Below are 23,471 nucleotides of genomic sequence, written 5' to 3'. Positions count from 1 at the left end.
TGTGGGTGGCTATAGAGCCATCATACTGTGTGTGAGTGGCTATAGAGCCATCATCCTGTGTGTGGGTGGCTAAAGAGCCTTCATCCTGTGTGTGGGTGGCTATAGAGCCATCATCCTGTGTGTGGGTGGCTATAGAGCCTTCATCCTGTGTGTGGGTGGCTATAGAGCCGTCATACTGTGTGTGGTTGGCTATAGAGCCTTCATCATGTGTGTGGGGGCTATAGAGCCGTGATACTGTGTGTGGGTGGCTATAGAGTCATCATACTGTGTGTGGGTGGCTATAGAGCCATCATACTGTATTGGTGGCTATAGAGCCATCATACTGTGTGTGGGTGGCTATAGAGCCATCATACTGTGTGTGGGTGGCTAAAGAGCCATCATCCTGTGTGTGGGTGGCTATAGAGCCATCATCCTGTCTGTAGGTGGTTTTAGAGCCTTCATCCTGTGTGTGGGTGGCTATAGAGCTGCCATCCTTTGTGTGGGTGGCTATAGAGCCATCATACTGTGTGTGGGTGGCTTTAGAGCCATCATACTGTGTGTGGGTGGCTATAGAGCCATCATACTGTGTGGGTGGCTAGAGAGCCATCATACTGTGTGTGGGTGGCTATAGAGCCTTCATCCTGTGTGTAGGTGGCTATAGAGCCTTCATCCTGTGTGTGGGTGGCTATAGAGCCGTCATCCTGTGTGTGGGTGGCTATAGAGCCATCATCCTGTGTGTAGGTGGCTATAGAGCCATCATCCTGTGTCTGGGTGGCTATAGAGCCATCATTCTGTGAGTCGGTGGCTATAGAGCCTTCATCCTGTGTGTAGATGGCTATAGAGCCTTCATCCTGTGTGTGGGTGGCTATAGAGCCGTAATCCTGTGTGTAGGTGGCTATAGAGCCATCATCCTGTGAGTGAGTGGCTATAGAGCCGTCATACTGTGTGTGGGTGGCTATAGAGCCTTCATCCTGTGTGTGGGTGGCTATAGAGCCTTAATCCTGTGTGTGGGTGGCTACAGAGCCTTCATCCTGTGTGTGGGTGGCTATAGAGCCTTCATCCTGTGTGTGGGTGGCTATAGAGCCTTCATCCTGTGTGTGGGTGGCTATAGAGCCATCATCCTGTGTGTGGGTGGCTATAGAGCCATCATCCTGTGTGTGTGTGGCTATAGAGCCTTCATCCTGTGTGTGGGTGGCTATAGAGCCTTCATCCTGTGTGTGGGTGGCTATAGAGCCTTCATCCTGTGTGTGGGTGGCTATAGAGCCTTCATCCTGTGTGTGGGTGGCTATAGAGCCATCATCCTGTGTGTGGGTGGCTATAGAGCCATCATCCTGTGTGTGTGTGGCTATAGAGCCTTCATCCTGTGTGTGGGTGGCTATAGAGCCTTCATCCTGTGTGTGGATGGCTATAGAGCCTTCATCCTCTGTGTGGGTGGCTATAGAGCCGTCATACTGTGTGTGGGTGGCTATAGAGCCTTCATCCTGTGTGTGGGTGGCTATAGAGCCATCATCCTGTGTGTGGGTGGCTATAGAGCCTTCTTCATGTGTATGGGTGGCTAAAGAGCCACCATCCTGTGTGTGGGTGGCTATTGAGCCATCATACTGTGTTTGGGAGGCTATAGAGCCGTCATACTGTGTGTGGGTGGCTATAGAGCCGTCATTCTGTGTGTGGGTGGCTATAGAGCCTTCATCCTGTGTGTAGGTAGCTATAGAGCCGTCATCCTGTGTGTGGGTGGCTATGGAGCCTTCATCTTGTGTGTACATGGCTATAGAGCAGTCATCCTGTGTGTGGGTGGCTATAAAGCCTTCATCCTCTGTATATGTAGCTATAGAGCCATCATCCTGTGTGTGGGTGGCTAATGAGCCTTCATCCTGTGTGTGGTTGGTTTTAGAGCCATCATCATGTGTATGGGTGGCTAATGAGCCTTCATCCTGTGTGTGGTTGGTTTTAGAGCCATCATCATGTGTGTGGCTGGCTATAGAGCCTTCATCCTGTGTGTGGGTGGCTTTAGAGCCTTCATCCTGTGTGTGGGTGGCTACAGAGCCTTCATCCTGTGTGTGGGTGGCTATAGAGCCTTCATCCTGTGTGTGGGTGGCTATAGAGCCTTCATCCTGTGTGTGGGTGGCTATAGAGCCATCATCCTGTGTGTGGGTGGCTATAGAGCCATAATCCTGTGTGTGGGTGGCTATAGAGCCTTCATCCTGTGTGTGGGTGGCTACAGAGCCTTCATCCTGTGTGTGGGTGGCTATAGAGCCATCATACTGTGTGTGGGTGGCTATAGAGCCTTCATCCTGTGTGTGGGTGACTATAGAGCCTTCATCCTGTGTGTGGGTGGCTATAGAGCCATCATACTGTGAGTGGGTGGCTATAGAGCCTTCATCCTGTGTGTGGGTGACTATAGAGCCTTCATCCTGTGTGTAGATGGCTATAGAGCCTTCATCCTGTGTGTGGGTGGCTATAGAGCCATCATCCTGTGTGTGTGTGGCTATAGAGCCTTCATCCTGTGTGTGGGTGGCTATAGAGCCTTCATCCTGTGTGTGGATGACTATAGAGACTTCATCCTCTGTGTGGGTGGCTATAGAGCCGTCATACTGTGTGTGGGTGGCTATAGAGCCTTCATCCTGTGTGTGGGTGGCTATAGAGCCATCATCCTGTGTGTGGGTGGCTATACAGCCCTCATACTGTGTGTGGGTGGCTATAGAGCCTTCATCCTGTGTGTGGGTGGCTAAAGAGCCACCATCCTGTGTGTGGGTGGCTATAGAGCCATCATACTGTGTTTGGGTGGCTATAGAGCAGTCATCCTGTGTGTGGGTTGCTATAGAGCCTTCATCCTCTGTGTATGTAGCTATAGAGCCATCATCCTGTGTGTGGGTGGCTAATGAGCCTTCATCCTGTGTGTGGTTGGTTTTAGAGCCATCATCATGTGTGTGGGTGGCTAATGAGCCTTCATCCTGTGTGTGGTTGGTTTTAGAGCCATCATCATGTGTGTGGCTGGCTTTAGAGCCTTCATCCTGTGTGTGGGTGGCTAAAGAGCCTTCATCCTGTGTATGGTAGGCTTTAGAGCCATCATCCTGTGTGTGGGTGGCTATAGAGCCTTCATCCTGTGTGTGGGTTGCTATAGAGCCTTCATCCTGTGTGTGGGTGGCTATAGAGCCTTCATCCTGTGTGTGGGTGGCTATAGAGCTGCCATCCTGTGTGTGGGTGGCTATAGAGCCATCATTCTATGAGTGGGTGGCTATAGAGACATCATACTGTGTGTGTGTGGCTATAGAGCCTTCATCCTGTGTGTGTGTGGCTATAGAGCCTTCATCCTGTGTGTGGGTGGCTATAGAGCCTTCATCCTGTGTGTGGATGACTATAGAGACTTCATCCTCTGTGTGGGTGGCTATAGAGCCGTCATACTGTGTGTGGGTGGCTATAGAGCCTTCATCCTGTGTGTGGGTGGCTATAGAGCCATCATCCTGTGTGTGGGTGGCTATACAGCCCTCATACTGTGTGTGGGTGGCTATAGAGCCTTCATCCTGTGTGTGGATGACTATAGAGACTTCATCCTCTGTGTGGGTGGCTATAGAGCCGTCATACTGTGTGTGGGTGGCTATAGAGCCTTCATCCTGTGTGTGGGTGGCTATAGAGCCATCATCCTGTGTGTGGGTGGCTATACAGCCCTCATACTGTGTGTGGGTGGCTATAGAGCCTTCATCCTGTGTGTGGGTGGCTAAAGAGCCACCATCCTGTGTGTGGGTGGCTATAGAGCCATCATACTGTGTTTGGGTGGCTATAGAGCAGTCATCCTGTGTGTGGGTTGCTATAGAGCCTTCATCCTCTGTGTATGTAGCTATAGAGCCATCATCCTGTGTGTGGGTGGCTAATGAGCCTTCATCCTGTGTGTGGTTGGTTTTAGAGCCATCATCATGTGTGTGGGTGGCTAATGAGCCTTCATCCTGTGTGTGGTTGGTTTTAGAGCCATCATCATGTGTGTGGCTGGCTTTAGAGCCTTCATCCTGTGTGTGGGTGGCTAAAGAGCCTTCATCCTGTGTATGGTAGGCTTTAGAGCCATCATCCTGTGTGTGGGTGGCTATAGAGCCTTCATCCTGTGTGTGGGTTGCTATAGAGCCTTCATCCTGTGTGTGGGTGGCTATAGAGCCTTCATCCTGTGTGTGGGTGGCTATAGAGCTGCCATCCTGTGTGTGGGTGGCTATAGAGCCATCATTCTATGAGTGGGTGGCTATAGAGACATCATACTGTGTGTGGGTGGCTTTAGAGCCATCATACTGTGTGTGAGTGGCTATAGAGCCATCATACTGTGTGTGGGTGGCTATAGAGCCATAATACTGTGTGTGGGTGGCTATAGAGCCTTCATCCCGTGTGTGGGTGGCTATAGAGCCTTCATCCTGTGTGTTGGTGGCTATAGATCCTTCATCCTGTGTGTGGGTGGCTATAGAGCCATCATCCTGTGTGTGGGTGGCTATAGAGCCATCATCCTGTGTGTGGGTTGCTATAGAGCCATCATCCTGTGTGTGGGTGGCTTTAGAGCCTTCATCCTGTGTGTGGGTGGCTACAGTGCCTTCATCCTGTGTGTGGGTGGCTATAGAGCCTTCATCCTGTGTGTGGGTGGCTATAGAGCCTTCATCCTGTGTGTGGGTGGCTATAGAGCCATCATCCTGTGTGTGGGTGGCTATAGAGCCTTCATCCTGTGTGTGGGTGGCTATAGAGCCTTCATCCTTTGTGTGCGTGGCTATAGAGCCTTCATCCTGTGTGTGGGTGGCTATAGACCCATCATCCTGTGTGTAGGTGGCTATAGAGCCTTCATCCTGTGTGTGGTGGGCTTTAGAGCCATCATCCTGTGTGTGGGTGGCTATAGAGCCTTCATCCTGTGTGTGGGTGGCTATAGAGCCATCATCCTGTGTGTGGGTGGCTATAGAGCCTTCATCCTGTGTGTGGGTGGCTATAGAGCCTTCATCCTGTGTGTGCGTGGCTATAGAGCCTTCATCCTGTGTGTGGGTGGCTATAGACCCATCATCCTGTGTGTAGGTGGCTATAGAGCCTTCATCCTGTGTGGTGGGCTTTAGAGCCATCATCCTGTGTGTGGGTGGCTATAGAGCCTTCATCCTGTGTGTAGGTGGCTACAGAGCCATCATCCTGTGTGTGGGTGGCTATAGAGCCTTCATCATGTGTGTAGGTGGCTATAGAGCTGTCATCCTGTGTGTGGGTGGCTATAGAGCCATCATCCTTTGTGTGGGTGCCTATAGAGCCTTCATCCTGTGTGTGGGTGGCTATGGAGCCTTCATCCTGTGAGTGGGTGGCTATAGAGTCGTCATCCTGTGTGTGGGTGGCTATAGAGCCGTCATGCTGTGTGTGGGTGGCTATAGAGCCATCATACTGTGTGTGATAGACAATGGGGGAATCATATTGTGTGTGGGCACCAAGATAATCATACTGTTTGGTGGAATGTACTGAGGGACACATTATACTACTTGCGTTTGTGGGGAGTACGGCTGTGAGGGCATCATACTGTGTTTTGGGGAAACCTGGGTGTAACATTTTGTGTGTGGGAGCACTGGGTGCATAATAATGAGTGGGTGGGTTGTTGGGGGATGGTATTGCATGTGAGGGACACTGAAGGCACCATACATGCTGTGTGTGAGTGGCTATGGTGGAATCAAATTATGGATTGTGGGATCATCATACTGTTTGGGGGGAAACATAGTGTGGTCACATAAAATTTTGCATTGATCACACTAATGACAGCAATATGAAACATAACTAAAATACTTTCCACCACAATCATTATGATATGTCACACTGATCGATGAATTTCTTTATGAATTGGACGTTACTTCTGAATAATAGATTGGTAAAATATAAAAGATTGCATGCGTATTCAGAGCCTTGTACCCTTTGGCTCCTGTCATTCGTGTTGTCTCATTATAGCCACTGGGATCAGAATAATGGACTAGACAGTGAATACATGTCCAGAAGCCATAGGCTACATGATCAGTACAACCTCTCAAACTCCAGTGCTCTAGCAATATAGTGCAAGAACAGTAGGTGGCAGCAGACAATAGGAAATGTTATTAACCTCGGCGCACAATGTCCCCAAATGTGACCTAATAGTTCGCATATAATAGGATATTGTCTGTCTCCCAAACCTAAAAGCAATTTCCATCTGGAGACGTAAAATTTGGATTTAACTATCTTTACCTTTGAGAAGTATTGGAAATAATATACATTAACATATTCTCAGACTTCTCTTTTATTGTTTTTTGTAGCATTGTAAACAAATCATCTGTAGTTTGTGTCTTTGTGTGCATTTTTAGTATCTTTCCGTTAATGGCATGTCAGATCTGATAACCTACTGACAGTAGTTATGCTACAGACGGACAGAGTGTAATGCAACATGGTGACCAGCATTGGCCACAACATGATACAATCAAAAATAATGCGGCCATGTGAGTTGACTTTAGACTGTTTTCTGCAAGTCTAAAGTCAAGGAGCAGAGCAGTATCAGATATAGTATACTCGGTACTTTCTATTAGCAGGGAGTTAAGCTTGGGGTTTGTATTATGTGGCACCCCAGGAGTTTGAGTACCACAGTGGTATTGCCTTCCTTTCCGGGAGGGTGATGCCATGCCTGGAGACGAGGAAGATCCCTTTGACAGGTAATCTTACCTGACTCCAGGCCAGAAGAGGGAGCTCTGAAGCCGGTTTTCAGGGGAACTTTCCTATAAACATCCTGGTCTGGAGGAGGAGTTAGGTAGTGTAGAGCAGACAAGGAACTGTGAAGGAGCACAGGAGAAGTCAGGAGCTAGAGGAGAGCAGCGAGAGAGCTCCCTCTAAGCTAGAGCGCAGAGACCGGGCATCGGGAGCCCGAGGGTGTGGAACTACACGTCCCACGGCAAAACAGGAGGACAGGAAATTGGAAGTGACTTGTCACATTACACCTGAGGTACAGCAGCAGCCAGAGCCCGGAGTCACCGTGAATAGAGACCCCAAGGAAACGGCTTGAGTTGCCTACCGTGCTGGTACTGTCCCAGGACAGGAGAGAAAGAGAACCTTGTAAGGAAGCCACAGGCAGCAAGGGACTAATCTTCAGTGCATAGTGGAAGGCTCCCAATCTGACTTGACAAAAGGGGTTCAATTCGTTTCCAGGCTGCCTGGACTCCATCGTCACCTGTTGCCGGTACCCTGGACTGAGACTGTCTACCAACAGTAAAACAGGTAAAGAGACTGCAGCCCTGTGTCCTCTGTTTATTTCCGGCACCACACCATCCTTGCCCAAACACACCGGGAGCCCTGGGGACCCAGCTTCACCTGTGGGAAGCGATACCATCTTTGCTGCAGTACTATCACACCCAGAGGACCCCTTTAAGCAGTGTCGGCCACCCCTGACCAAGTACCACAGGTGGCGTCACGAACATTTCCTATTTCTACAAACTTTATTCAAATCCTTTTAAAGACCGTCCCTTTTACTTGGCCGTCCAGGGCCACGGACCGGGTCGCCGCCACCGTGACCAGCCCTTTAATAACGACCGGACCCAGTACCGAGTACCCCACGGCCCTGGTGGGCATTTCAATTACAGAGAATTTGTCACTCCCCAAGACATACAGATGTGCTCAAAAGTTTACATACCCCGGCAGAATTTTTGCTTTCTTGGCCTTTTTTCAGAGAATATGAATGATAACTCCAAAACTTTTTCTCTTTCAAATAATTTTTATTAACTTTTAACATAGGGGAAGAAAGGGGTAGATGGTAGAGATAATAGGGAAGGGGGGGAGGAAAGACCCCACACAACATGGGGAAGGGACAAAAACATAGAGGACTTTCCGTCCTAAAACCGAATCAGTTATAATACAATCCATATAAAATAGATCTTTGTTAACATTTTTGTTCACCTCACAGGTATACAACAATAACACACCTTTTCTTTTAGTCCAGTAGATCAGGATATATTTCAACCCATTTTTCCCCATTTCTTAGCATATTTGTCATAATAATTATTCGCAATAGCAAATTTTTCTTCGTAGATTCTGTGCAAATTAATTTGATCTTTTATTTCAGACAAAGCTGGAAGTACCGTGTTTTTCCAGTGGAAAGCAATAATTTGCTTTACAACTAAGCAGATATGAATTATAATGGGTCTTGCTCTCGAACTAGTGTTTTCCAATTCTAGTGATAGCAGGGCCATTGGTGGAGTAATTGTTATATTATCGTTTAGGATTTTACTGATTCATTTTGTGGCTTGCCTCCACAAGGGTTTTACACTTGGACATTTCCAGAACATGTGGACTAAGTTTCCATATCCTCCACAATTTCTCCAACACATAGGAGAGCCACCAGGGGCCATATGTGTCAGGCGGGCAGGTGCATAGTACCACCTTGTGAAGATCTTGAAACAAGATTCCTGTAGTGTCATACATATGTTCGATGAGTAGGTAAAGTGGATAGCATTTTCCCATTGCTCAGGGATTAAAGATATATTTAATTCCTCTTCCCACTTTTTCATATAAGGTGATTTAATCTATAACCAAACCTTTTTCTCCACTCGTGGTTAGTAGTTGGGTGAAGCCATTTATTGTCAAACTACTGTGTTTTCTCTTGCCAAGGTATGTAAACTTTTGAGCAGAACTGTGTAAGACCTATTAATATGGGCATACAGGTAACATAAATGTCACACTAGCCCTACCTGTATGTAATATAAATACCAGATAACCACATGGTAACACCATGCACAAAATTGCGCAAAACAAAACCTCAAAAAAAGAGAGATTAGCCAACTCCATATAATAATGAAAAAACTGGAGAAAAAAGGAGTAATTAGGTTAAAAAAGAATATTTTATTCACATATCATAGTAGTACTAAATACACCACACAAAGTAATAAATGGTGAAAAAGGATGATGTATAGGCTGCCCCTGTACACACAGGGATGTAAGTCACACTGCTGTGGGCATGATACCGGCACGCTGTAGCACTGATTGACAGCAGGGAAGATAAATCATCGATTCTGAACACATAGATGGTGCTTAGATATATCGTAGAGATCATTAAATACAGTATTAGCAGGCAAATGAAGAGCTCCTAATGCCTTGTAAATCCTGCGGGAAGGTGGCATTCTTGAAGAAAATGACATAATATAAAACCTTACATATGTTTAATGTTGCACAGCTTTTCATTATACAATGATTATATTGTCATTGCAATTATTTATTCCAAAGGGTATGCAATAGTGATGAGCAAGCGTGCTCGGATAAGGTGTTATCTGAGAATGCTCAGGTCCTAACCGAGTGACTTCCGCTTGGTTGAAAAATATGTTCGCGTCTCACTGCTGTTCGATAGCCACAACACATGCAGAAATTGCCTGTTTGTTAGGTATTCCCTACATCTGCATTTGTTGCGACTATGTAACAGCCACGAGACATGCAGCTGTGGGGACTCGAACATATTATTCGGGCACACGGAAGACACTCGGTTCGCACCTGAGCCTGGTCGGATAACACCTTATCTGAGCACGTTCGCTCATCACTAATGTGCAACCATGTGAAATTATGTCCAATTTGCCTTTTTTCCTCAGTTTTTTTGTGTTGTTCCAATACACACAAAGGAAATAAACATGTGTAATTTTCTGTGAGAAACTCTTCATTTTCCAAAACAATTTCAAGGGTGCCAACAGTTTCGCCCATAACTGTATCTCATTTGAAAAATACTACCCAGCTCTACCACTTCCTTTACTCGGCAGAAACCTGGAGATTATGCTCACTTGTCTTCTAGGAAGTTTCACCTCCATGAAGGGCGGAAGTTCTTAGATACCAGACACCTGTTTCTCCAGCTTTTCGGAGAAATGCTTCCATAGCAAAGCAAATTCCTACAGTTCTACATTCCTATGGTAAAGGGGACCTCACAGCCCACAGTACACACTGAGCGGACGGCTGACATACAGCTGTTATTGGCATTGGTGAATACCATTATAATCGCTGAGACTCGCTAGGCGGATTACAATGGTCTGAAGTAGAACGTCACACATTGTTAGCGCAGAGAATAGAGAAAAGCCTTCAACTTGTTCTTTCCACAGGTTTTTGTACATATTCTATGTTTCTCTAACCTTTCCACCTAAAGAATGAAGACGATCTAGTTCTTCCACAACCCCGTACCACAGAGCACACTTACAGTCCGTCTAGTGTTACTTGGTGTTATTTGGCTTCAGTTGCTATATTCTGAGAGCCACAGCTTTTTTATTTTCCTGTGATAGGAGCTCTGTGGAAGCAAATGCAAAATGAGGCCCGTTCACACGTCTGTGTTTCTGGTACGTGTGGCATCCGTTTCCACATGTAGCGGAGACACGTATATACGCACCCATTATAATCTGTGCTGCTTACATGTCTGTGTTTCACACGGACTGTGTATCCATGTGAGTCACTCGGAGACATGTCTGTTTTTTACCGGCAGCACAAATCACACGGACCCATACAAGTCTATGTGCCTGTGTAAAACATGTACCTCACATGGATGACATCCATTTGACATCTGTGTGACACGTACGACAATGTAATACATTCAAGAAATTACTGATTTTTAAATCTTAAAGGTGTGCAAAGATAATGATAGATAGATAGATAGATAGATAGATAGATAGATAGATAGATAGATAGATAGATAGATAGATAGATAGATAGATAGATAGTATGGCTTTCTATTAAGCCAAATAAATAGTAATTAAACAAAAAAAAATGACATGGGCCACCGTATTTTTTGAAACTAACAAAGGTAAAGCAGACTGCTGAGAGCTGATATTATCAGGCTGCGAAGGTCCCTGGTTAATGGGCTCTTCCCAGCCTAGAAATACCAGCTTGAAGCCACCCCAGAAGTGGTGCATCACATGAGATGCTCCAATTCTGGCACTTTGCCTTGGTTCTTAAATAAACACTCCCCAACACTTTGCCTTGCTCACCACTTTATTAAAAAAAAATCCCACACAGGTCCAATGTAGTCAATTGAATTCAACATAGTCCAGCAAATGGAACCCTGAAAATAATATATGCACAAAACACAGAGAAATAAAACAAAGACACTTTCCCTTGTTCATCACTTTATAAAAAAAAAAGGTTGGTACGCAGGCCTGACGTAGTCCATTGAATCCAAAGTAGTCCAAGCGAATCCAGTGAAGAGGGCAGAGTGTCCCAGCGACTGTGAAGAGCAATAACGTTACCGATGTCACAGCTTTTCCCAGTTTCTGGGTCTCGTGCAGGACTGTGTGACCCTGACGTGGCTGTTGGCTAAGACTATGGAGTCTCAGAATGGGCTTTATATGGAGGATCTGGACATAAGTGGGATTTTTTTTTTTAATTGAGTGGTGAACCAGGGAAGTGTTTATATAAATTAAGGGTTTTTTTTGTATGTATTTACTTTTTATTACTTTGTTAGTAGTGGGAGTGTGTGATAGACACTTTTCCATTGCTAGCACCAGGGCTTAATGTCAGCTATGCATTTGGACACTTCACAGCTGACAGCAACCTCAAGCCCCATTACCCTGATTGCCAATGCATCAGGGCATCGGAAAGAGTGAAGGTGAAGCACCAAAATTGAAGCATCTTATGATGCTCCACATCTGGGGTGGCTGTGGGCTGGTATTTTTATGCTGGGAAGGGCCAAATAACCAGGGACCATCCCAGTCTGATAAGATCAGCTCTGTCTGCTTTATCTTTGCTGGCTACCAAAAATGGAGGGGACCCCAAATGAAAATTATTTTTTTTCCATTTGTTACGTTAATACATGTTAAGTAAGCTACACACGCAAGGCACAAATTATATATGTGACGCACGTCTATCTACAGTATCTGTCTATTTGCACATCTTTAGCACATAAAAATATGTAATTTGTATTCTGCCTTCTATTCTGGTACGTGTCACATGGAATGTCACATGGACAGCACACGGGTGGTACACATGTACATATGCATGGCACATGATTGGTACACACAACCGGCCAGTAGAAAACAACACGGATAGAAAAAAAATGGACCATCTCACGCATATTTTTTTTAAGCAGACATGTGAAGGGATCATGAGATGTACTTCTCATTTATACCATTTTGGAATCCATTCAACTTTCTGATCTCTTTTTAGTCAATTTTTTGGGACGTTGACATGATCAAAAATAGAGATTCTGCCATTTTGTTTCTTTTTTCTATTTCAGCTTTCTTATAGACTTGTATGGGTAATTTTGATCCGTGACTCAATAACGGAAATTTCGTTTTGATTTTTTGCAGACCACTCTGTCTGCAAAAAACATGGACATGTGAACAGCCCCACAGACTATAACGCTTCGTTCTCACAATTTTTGGAGCTGCATGAAAATGCAGTATCTTATATCCAGCAAAGTTGATGGGATTTATAGACATCTTGTGCCCACTGTGCTTTTATTGTACGCAGCGAAAACTGACTGTGGTTTGTGTTTGACATTCACCACATGTTAATTTCTCTTGTAGGTACGCTGAATTTTCTGTGCGTTTTTTCCACATAGAATTGCAATAGATGGGGAAATGCATCAAAAATGCATGTAATCTGCACCTTAGTATATCAATAAAGTTTTGTCAAAGCCAAATACCAGGAGGTATACCAGTATCAAAAACAAAGCAGTTTTACTTAAAAAAGACCAAAATGAGACAAAAAACGCGGCTTCAAAAACGGGATAAAAACGCATTTTAAAAAATGAAAGTAACCTGATTTAAATAATACGTGAAGAAATGGCGTAAAAAGTCTGCAACGTCAAAAACTCACCGAAAGCTCATTGTGGGAGTGTAGTCTAAGGGCTCATTCAGACATCTGGTTTTGGCATACAGATACTGATGAAAAATCACTGAAGTGTCTCTAAAAACACAGAACAGGTGTCAATCTTTCAATTCTAGTTTTTCTCTGTATGTTCCACTCCTGGTTTTGGCAGACAAACGCTGATGGAAAATCACTGATGTAATTCGTGGACATTTGAATGAGGTCTTAGTCTACAAAGAGCTTGTCTTTCAATACATTCAGCATGGACTGGTGGTGGCCACAAGCTTGTGGAGATACCATAGTTCTCTATTAACCATTAAATACTGTAATCTGACCCTGATCAGGTGGCACTTTATGGATAATTGGGTATAAACCATCCCAGATGGCATAAGTATGGGCACATCACGCTAAACTATGAATCTATAGTCTATGAATCAGCATTATCATATTCTAGGAATGAAGTACACAGAGGAGCTCTTGGATGCTTCATACTCAATAAACCCCTCTAACCTTCGGTTTGACCTTTGTTATGGAGACGACTATTAATTCTTAGTGCAATTACATTATGCCTCATGTGTATGCTGCCGGTGGCACTTCCTGCTCTGCTACTCTCTGCAGCACATCTTAGTTTCATGCTGAGCAGATAATGAGCATTTTAACTGGGTCCCAAGTTAGTCAACCAGTTCTTCACATCAGCATGTAAATTTACTAATTAGGTCACTGAGAGTATAAAAACATATATGCAGCAGTATTTTTCCTTTATGCATTTTGTAGATTTTAATGTCATATATCATTTGGGCAAAAAGTATTGATCACAATGTGTATCCTGGTTTTATCTAAAAATTACTATAAAGCTTTTAAAGATATGTAAGGGGGTCACAAAGATTGGTATACTCCCCTACCCTTTTATATACATCCCGGTTGCTTCACTGTGTAAGAATAAGTTCATTTAATGATGTATATGGAGTCTTCTAAATGTTTGCTGTTCCATACTTCAGTTTGGCCACAAGATGGTACATGATAAATAGTTAGTCATAGGAGGAGCTAGCTGGGATAAGGTAGGAACAGCTAACTAGTTAGAGTCTGTGGGGGCTGGGGTGCCCAGGTAGCTGGAAGGGCGCCAGAGCCCAGGCTACCCAGTAGCTCTGCAATGTTGAAGTACAAGACCCAGTCATCCAGGTCCCACTGGGCCAGAATTAGAGCTGAGCAGTGGGTTTGCAGCAGTGTTGAAATGAAGACTGAAAGCAGGGCCAGGACAGTACGGGGACACAGGTGGCTCCATTATGTGGCAACTTATCGCATGGGCTGATGCCCTCAGATCCAGAGCAGAACAGCTGAGGGAATCCCCAAGCACAGTGAGTTTGTACAGGGAGGACGCTGCGTTACCGTGAGAGGCGGTAGGACCCAGGCATGTACTGAAAGCCGTAAGAGGAGAAGCAGGGAAAGTGGAGGATGTGGACTGTGTGGAACCCAATGCTGTAAATGTAACTGAGAAGGATGTGCTGTGAACAGAAGCAAGTAAAGTTTTGTGTTTGAAGTTAAAGCAAGACTGTGTCTCAATTTGTGTGCAATCATACAAAAAGGGACTGCAGCAGTTCAGAGGAGACCCGGAGAGTGCGGATAACAGAGAGGCAAGTACCCTCATAGAAGTAGGTTCTTAGTATGTGACTGGAGGACACGACTACGGCCCTGGCCATTCCTCTCAGATACATAGTAAACTATTCAGGTCAAGCATTTGTACTTTATAAGGAGGTCTATGAAAAAAAATTGTTTGATTTTCATCCAGAAAACGCAGATTGTCATCTACATTGTCATCTGTGTGCCATTCATCTGTCCATATTGTACATCTGTGAGACATCCATGTGCCACTTGTGTGTCCGCATTTTATGTCCGAGTGATATCCATGTGGTATCCACATTTATACATCAACAGTTTATTATGTACACGGTCAAATGCAGTTTCTTATGTTATGTTGCCATCTACTCGGATAACCCCTTCTCAATTACTATATTCTCTTTTGAAAGAAAACACCCAGCCTGTTCTCACCTCCACTACAGGCACTATTCCATCATTGTCGGTGCCATGTCTCCCAGGGCTCACGTAACATTACGTCACGTGAGCCCTGCAGCCAGTGGCCACTAATGAGCTGCTTCACTCTCACTTATTTCAGACAAAACTGAAATCCGGAAGAAGTCAGTGCTGCTGCTCTCTCGCTCCCTCAATATGCCAGTTATATGACAAGGATTGAGAGTAGAGCAGCTCATTAATGATTGGCTGCATGACTCATTTAACAATGTCACAAACACTGGCAGATCTAGCGCTGACATAGTTGGAACTGCACTAGTGCCGGCCCTGGAGGTGAGTACAGGCTGTTTTCATTTTACATAGGGGAATATAGTAATTGAGAAAGGGTTTTCCTTGTAGCGTAGTTTTTATTTAATTGGACAGAATGTGTGTTAGGAAGGTAAAATATTAAAAATTAAAGTTTTTCTCCTCCCCTATCCACATCAACAACGGTACACGGCAGGGGTGTCCTCTGTCCCCTCTCTTGTATGTATTGATAATGGAACATCTGGCAATAGCCATTAGAAAGAACCCCAGCATTCACGGTATTCCAGTTGCGGTAGGTCAATGTAAATCGGCCTTATATGCAGATGACCTTCTCATGTTTATATCACAGCCTCGCATTTCCTTCCCCTCCATAGTCAAAGAATTTGCGACATTTGGCCATCTTAGTAATTTTAAAGTGAAATATTCTAAATCAGAGGCCCTTAATATAACTTTATCTAGAGATGAAGTTCAACATCTTAAAGATAATTTTCCCTTTAAATGGCAGGAAACAGCATTAAGATACTTGGGAGTAACCATCCCAACAGATCATACTAAACTATATTCTTTAAACTTCCAACCCCTTTTGGATAAGACTTTGAAAGACTTATGTAGCTATAATAAGCGGAAGCTCTCATGGTTCGGCCGTATAAATGCGATAAAAATGGATGTACTTCCTCGTTTCCTGTATATTTTCCAGACAGTTCCTCTAATTCCTCCTTCTTTCTTTTCCAGAATCCAATCAGCCATCTCGAGATTTGTGTGGGGGGGTGATAGACCCTGGATCGGCATGGGTACTTTATATAGGCACAAAGACTCAGGGGGCGCGGGTCTTCCGAATTTCAAATGGTATCACAGAGCAGCGCTATTGACACACATGCTAGACTGGCAGTTCCACAGTTCAGACAAACAATGGGTGGGAATAGAACAAATTAGCTCTACAATTCCACTCCATAACCTTCCCTGGATCAGCCCTAAAAGTAGAGGTCAATTCAGTTCTGAAGCTGACCTCCTTAAAGATACACTTAGAGGATGGGACCTGGAGACCCGCAGAAGCTCTCTGTCCTTAGGCAGTGGACCGCTTACGCCTCTCTTCTCTAATCCAGAGTTTCCCCCGGGGGTGGAGAGGGATCGTTTTCTTGGGTGAGAGAGAGGGGACAATACCAGATGCTTTCATGTCCTCAAGGGTTCGGCCATGCCCGCTTTCGAATCAGTGCAGCCATTAGAGGGAGGGGGCCCTTCTGATTGGTTGGAATACCTCCAACTAAAATCCTTCCTCTCGTCTCCAGAGGGCGCAGGCTCATACGCCTCCCTTCCTATGCCGTTTGAAAAGCTTTTCCTGTTGGGGTCACCGCCTGCACATGCTGTCTCCTTTCTTTTGAACCAAAATACCAAAGACAAGTTCCCCAAGTATGTGGAGAGGTGGCGGGGTGAATTGGCAGTTGCTATATCGGAGGCGGATTGGAGGAAGGCGTTCGTATACTCACATAAATTCTGTATTGCCTGTGCCGCACAGGAAAAGAATTACAAAATTCTCACCAGGTGGTATCGCTGTCCTGATGTCTTACACGCCACTTTTCCCTTCATCTCCGATAGGTGCTGGAGTTGTGGAGTAGAGAGAGGTACCATGCTACACATTTGGTGGGGATGTAAGCATATTAAGCCATTTTGGGATTCTGTCTTTTCCGCTTATCAAGCCATTAGCGGTCATTTGGTGACCAACTCCCCCCAGGTGGCTTTATTATCTATCCTCCCGGGCTCGTTTTGCTTCCAGAAAAAGGGGCTCTTAAGATTCTGCTTAACTGCTGCGAGCACTGTGATCCCGAGACATTGGAAATCCTCCCAATCTCCTAATGTGTCTGAATGGGTCAAGGAGATGACCGGCCTTCAAAGTATGGAGGAATTGTCCGCTGAGGTTAATGGTTCAATGGAGAAATATCTGCAGGTTTGGAGTCCTTGGATTTTGTATATGGACTCTCAGGACTTTCAATCCCTCTTTTCTAAGCCATAAGGAAAATAGATTGAATAATACGGGTTAGACGGACGTCATTATAGGGGTGCAAGTTGCCCCCTTCAATATCAGACTCCATGGTTCCTCCCCCTCTCCCCTTTTTTCTTCCTCTCTCCTCCCCCATATTCCTCTTCTTAGTCTCATTCTTTCCGTTCGTGTTTATACCATTATTACTTGGAGTGACCTAGCTCCTCTTGTTTGGCTCGCTCTCTTTCAGAGGATACCTCATATGTATCACCAAAGGTCATACAGTCTCCCTGGATAGGGGACACCTACATCCGCCATGGATTTTTTTTTTCTTTTCAGATCTTGTTGGACTTGATTGAAAATTATTTTGACCTGAAATTATACTATTTCCGGACTTGTTGGTTACAGGTCTTGATATACAGTTGTATGAGATTTCTTTTTGTACTCAATACTTTTTATGTTGTTGAATCCTTTGTTCCTTGTTTGTTTTGATGTTCTTTTCAATAAAAACCAGATTAAACATTAAAAATTTTAAGTTTTTCTATCTACTGGCTAACACTGTATAAAGATATACTTTTCCTGTTAAAAGAAAGAGCACAAGATGAGCACTTGATAGTTATATGCCACCTATTCTTCAGATGACCTTCCCCACTTTATATAGTTTATTTGTCATTTGCCATTCACAATCAGGCCCATGTATGATGATGAAGTCAGGGTAATAAATAACTCATGGATAAATAATAATGCATAACCTGTGTCTTTTTTACAGGGAAAAGAAGGAAGATCTGTATCCATCCCCACCAGAAGTTTTTCATCTGCCAGCTCACAACCATTTGGCTCTCAATTGTCACCATCACTTTTTGAGCCTGCACCTGGTTATGGTTACTTTGGAAAATCAGCAGCAACACCGGAAACACCGGGAAAGATGTTAACTCCGTGGGAAGCAGCAGCTAAATCGCCATTAGGGTTTGTGGATGATGCATTCTTGCCACAAACAATTCATGAATCCATATCTGCCAATGTAATGTCTGCTGCCCGTCGAAAGACTTTACCAGGGCCTCCAGCAGCTTGGAAGTCCACATCCACTCTGCCACCTAGTAATAGTGCTCATGCCTATAGGAGTAGACCTAGTTCTTCAACCTTACCAAGGAATATAGTGTCTGCACCTTCTATACAATGTGGTTATCAGCTCAGGTATCCCTTTCCCAGCTCACATTCTATGACAAATGCAGGTTCTGTACCATTGGAAACCAGGTCAGAGTACTGCATGCCTACAGGGAGCAATCCAAACTTTAATCCTTATCCCAGGGCATGGAGGAGCTGAATATCATGTATATGATTCAGGATTGCTAGTTTCTCATTAGTGGTAGCCCAGTGTTCTGGACTGGTGGGCTAATAGTGAATTCATAAGAATCAAAAGTACACGTGTTACTTTAACTCAAGCTTTTTGAGATCACAAGGTTTTAGAAATGCACAATCATATCATGTTTTCTAAAAACTGCTTTTACAGTCAAGTCATTATACAGTATATGGTTTCAAACCCACCATAACAAAATTTGGTGTCTAAAGTAAAGGCCAAATTAACCTAAGTGATGTGTTATTTCCCTAACAGCATGCTCCATAATGCAGAAAATGTTAAAGGCTCTCTTTAAATTGGTTATCCAGCCTGGTCTGTGTGACTGCAGACTTGTGAATCCTCGCAGCACACGCATGTTCAAGTATGTGATATGCATACTTCTGGGCAGAAACGGTCTAGTGGTCGCGATCCTGCTATTGAGAAAGTCCGTGCCTCGTCTTGTCCTGGGTTCTGCTCGGGAGTATACACATCGCATACTTGACCGCCGTTCCCATGGCAGACAATGGCATGCATTGGGAGGATTCCTAAATCTGCAGTTGAACAGAGGTCATTTTAGACTGGACAACCCCTTTACGCTTGTGGAGTGTACATGCTGAAAATGTGGCCAGAAATGTTGTTCTTTTTGGCAGGTGGGCAATGCATAATGTCTCATATTGCTAAGCTCCAGAATAGTACTAGAAAGAATACAGCAGGTTCAAAATCTAATTGTAGCCCTTTAGTATAGTCCATGGTGACAATGTGGTCCCCGACCAAAAAAAGTCAAGATAATGCCTTTAAATGTGAATACAAGGCCTCATTCAGAAATCTGTGACTCTTGCACATATCCTATTTGTAACATTCATGGATTGAACTTGTACCCATTATGTTCCATGTGACTGTTCAGACGTCTGTGATTTTTTTTGTGGACTAAGTGGTCCACAAAAAATGATGGATACGAATGAGTTATGGATCAAAATCACCCAAATAAGTCTATGGGTCAGTGAATGTCATGGGCAGCACATATTGTCTCCATGTGCCATCAGCGTGCTATCCATTATATCCAGAATATTTTTAACATTGTAGTGGATTGACTTTTTTATTTGAGAAAATCACTGATGAAACTCTAATGGTAAAAACTGACATTGACTAAACATTGATCGTCTGAATGATGCCTTAACTGTAATGTTAATAATGCTAGTGTGTGACAACTTTGCAAATATGAATGTTGTTGTAATGTAATGGTGTTGTTAAAGAGCAGTCGATTGCTTAGGCTGGGTTGACATAGAGTTTTTACCTACATTCAGTGGCCCTGTCAGGGATTCTGTCTGAAACCCCATCCCCCACCAAACAGGATTTGGGTGTATGTGCCTACAGAGCCATTGACTATAAAGATGGAGTCGCAATGTGCTGTTGTGCATCATTTTATATAGGTCTTGGTGTCCGTCTCCAATAGGCATATTTATATGGATGAAAATGATGCCCAACGAGCACACTGGGACTCTCTTTGTATCATTGTAATCGATGGCCCTGTCGGCAAATACGCCTGAATCCCATTTTGCATGGAAATTTGGACAGAAGCCCTGACAAGGCCACTAAACGTAGGAAAAGATGCTATGAGAACTCAGCCTTAGAGTTGCGTAATCAGACAGGAAAGAAAACAATAAGAGTGAGACAGAGATGTCTATCATTAGGAGGAACCACGAGGCTGGTGACATGTACTGTTGGCCCAGATCAGTGTCCAAAGCATCTGGATCTCATGGCAATTATAACAGCCTTTTTATAACTTGAGAATGTCTTCCCTTGAGAAAGTCAGAGTTTTGTTCTGTAGAACAAAGATATTTATCAGCTGTTAGCAATGGCAGCCTGTGGTACAGTATTTCTATCAGCTGTGGGAGGAATGTATCCTAGATTGGGATTAAAGGCTATTCCTCCCTGTGCGATTCGATCAGCCTTGCCGGCTGTTTGTACATAAGACCATGCTATACAGAATGTTACACATTTCTTTGTGCCAGCATTAGGCTACTTTCACACTTCCGTCTTTTTGCCTCCGTCGCAATCCATCATTATGGCAAAAAACGGATCCTGCAAATGTGCCCGCAGGATCCGTTTTTTTGCCATACACTTTAATGGACGACGGATTGCGACGGATGGCCAAAAATCGCATCCGTTGTGCGACGGATGCATCGTGTTTTAGCGTTCCATCGTGACAAAAAAAGTTCAATGTAACGTTTTTTTGTCCGTCGGATCCACCATTTCCGAATGCGCATGCGTGGCCGGAACTCCGCCCCCTCCTCCCCACTCATCACAATGGGCAGCAGATGCATTGTAAAACTGCATCCGCTGCCCACGTTGTGCTACATTTAGCACAACGTTCGTCGGTACGTCGGGCCGACAGTTTGCGACGGCCCCGTACCGACGGATGTGTGAAAGTAGCCTTAAAGTGGTTGCTGGATGGTTTGCAAATGTTGCATAATTACATAGTTACATAGGTTGGAAAAAGATCTAGGTCCATCAAGATCAACCTTTCTCCACCAATTGTACATTTGTCACTAATTTAACAATAACCCAATGAACAATGTTATGTGAATTAAGGAAATCATCCAGACCTTTTTTAAAAACTGTCATAGAGTTTGCCATTACTACCTCTGTGGTAGGGCATTCCACAACACTTTCCTATTTAGCTGCAATTTCAGCTGTAAATTCATGAAAGTGACTAATATATTTACATTTTTTAAACTTGACATGCTGCATCATCTTAGAAGTCTTGTTCCACCACATTCCATCACAGGCAGGGAGGTCCCTTTCCTTATCTCTGTCAGTGACAAGGGGACTGACTGTCTGGCATAGTTCATTAGATGAGCCTGCCCATATCTCAATCACAGCTGATACTTAGACAGAGAATAGGCTTAGCTAATGAACTGAGGTTGGCAGCCAGCCCCTTTCACTGCATCACCAACACCTGGTGTGCTACAGGGAATCTGCCAGTAGGATCAACCCTCCTAAGCCGTCTATATGGGCATGAAGGATACAGGAGTAACATGATACCTTGATATCTGCTATCTGATGTCTTATTCCTGAGAAATCAATATTTTTCCTATATGTAAATGAGCTGTTCCAGGCTATAGGCTGAACACATATCTGCATAATCTGCCTCCAGAGATTATTATAAATGAAGGAGTTACCAGCGTAATGTGTACTGGATGCTCTCTGCTCTCCTAATATCACTGCAGAGCTGTGTATGATTATACCTAACCTGACATCTGCAGGTTCCTCTCAGCTTCAGCTTCCATCTCAATGACAGACAGGGTTGTAATAGTATTGTAATACAGCAGAGCTCAGATAGCTATAAAACATGTGTTTGCAAGAAAACAAAGTTCACTTCTCCTGTTCTGTGTTAGTTACATGTCTAACATTGGTAAGTCCCATTCATGTAAAATAATCTCTGGAGGCAGATTCTCATGTAGATCTATGTACGGCCCATAGTCCTGAACATTTCATTTACATATAAGAAAAACTTGGATACAGTGCCTTGCAAAAGTATTCGGCCCCCTGGAACTTTTCAACCTTTTCCCACATATCATGCTTCAAACATAAAGATACCAAATGTAAATTTTTGGTGAAGAATCAACAACAATTGGAACACAATTCTGAAGTTGAACGAAATTCAATGGTTATTTAAAATTTTTGTTGAAATTCTGAAACTGAAAAGTGGGGTGTGCAATATTATTCGGCCCCTTTACTTTCAGTGCAGCAAACTCACTCCAGAAGTTCATTGTGGATCTCTGAATGATCCAATGTTGTCCTAAATGCCTAATGATGATAAATATAATCCACCTGTGTGTAATCAAGTCTCCGTATAAATGCACCTGCTCTATGATAGTCTCAGGGTTCTGTTTGAAGCACAGAGAGCATCATGAAGATCAGAGATGCAGCCAAGAGACCATAATCACTCTGGATGAACTGCAGAGATCTACCACTGAGGTGGGACAGTATGTCCATAGGACAACAATCAGTCGTAAAAGCCATTTCTCAAAGATATCCATAAAAAGTGTTGTTTAAAGTTTGCAACAAGCCACCTGGGAGACACACCAAACATGTGGAAGAAGGTGCTCTGGTCAGATGAAACCAAAATCGAACTTTTTTGCAACAATGCCAAACGATATGTTTGGCGTAAAGGCAACACAGCTCATCACCCTGAACACACCATCCCCACTGTCAAACATGGAGGTGGCAGCATCATGGTTTGGGCCTGCTTTTTTTCAGCAGGGACAGGGAAGATAGTTAAAATTGATGGGAAGATGGATGGAGCCAAATACAGGACCATTCTTGAAGAAAACCTGCTTAAGTCTGCAAAAGACCTAAGACTGGGACGGAGATTTGTCTTCCAACAAGACAATGATCCCAAACATAAAGCAAACTCTACAATGGAATGGTTCACAAATAAACGTATCCAGGTGTTAGAATGGCCAAGTCAGAGTCCAGACCTCAATCCAATCGAGAATCTGCGGAAAGAGCTGAAAACTGCTGTTCACAAACGATCTCCATAAAACCTCACTGAGCTCGAGCTATTTGCCAAGGAAGAATGGGCAAGAATTTCAGTCTCTCGATGTACAAAACTGATAGAGACATACCCCAAGCGACTTTCAGCTGAAAGCGCAGCAAAAGGTGGAGCAACAAAGTATTAAGCTAAAGGGGCTGAATAATATTGCACGCCCCACTTTTCAGTTTTTGAACTTCCACAAAAATTTAAAATAACCAATAACTTTCGTTCAACTTCACAATTGTGTTCCACTTGTTGTTGATTCTTCACAAAAAATTTACATTTGGTATCTTTATGTTTGAAGCATGATACGTGGGAAAAGGTTGAAAAGTTCCAGGGGGGGCGAATACTTTCGCAAGGCACTGTATCTCTGGAATAAAATATCGGATCACAGATATCAAGGTATCATTTTATTTAGCTTCCTATGACCTACATGCCCATTTAGGGCTTAGGAGGGTTGATCCGTCTGACAGATGTCCTTTAAAATGTCATAAAAAGATACACTTTATAGATCATGAGAGGAGTCTGATATTAGGCCATTCATG

General features: G+C 44.1%; 1 protein-coding gene across 1 annotated transcript in view; it reads left to right on the top strand.

Annotated features, from left to right (window-relative positions):
• Positions 1–20,437, top strand: part of SYNPO2 (synaptopodin 2) — a 367,769-nt gene extending 347,332 nt beyond the window's left edge. The window contains exon 5 of the mRNA XM_077278542.1: positions 17,820–20,437. Within this exon, the coding sequence (XP_077134657.1) occupies positions 17,820–18,374 (555 nt within the window). The 3' untranslated portion in view covers positions 18,375–20,437. The remainder of the gene's footprint in view (positions 1–17,819) is intronic.
• Positions 20,438–23,471: the final 3,034 nt, after the last annotated feature.

This window comes from Ranitomeya variabilis, chromosome 1 (assembly GCF_051348905.1).
Source record: "Ranitomeya variabilis isolate aRanVar5 chromosome 1, aRanVar5.hap1, whole genome shotgun sequence".
Taxonomy (NCBI): domain Eukaryota; kingdom Metazoa; phylum Chordata; class Amphibia; order Anura; family Dendrobatidae; genus Ranitomeya; species Ranitomeya variabilis.
The sequence above is the reverse complement of the archived record's forward strand: the minus strand, read 5'-3'. Positions and strand labels throughout refer to the sequence as shown.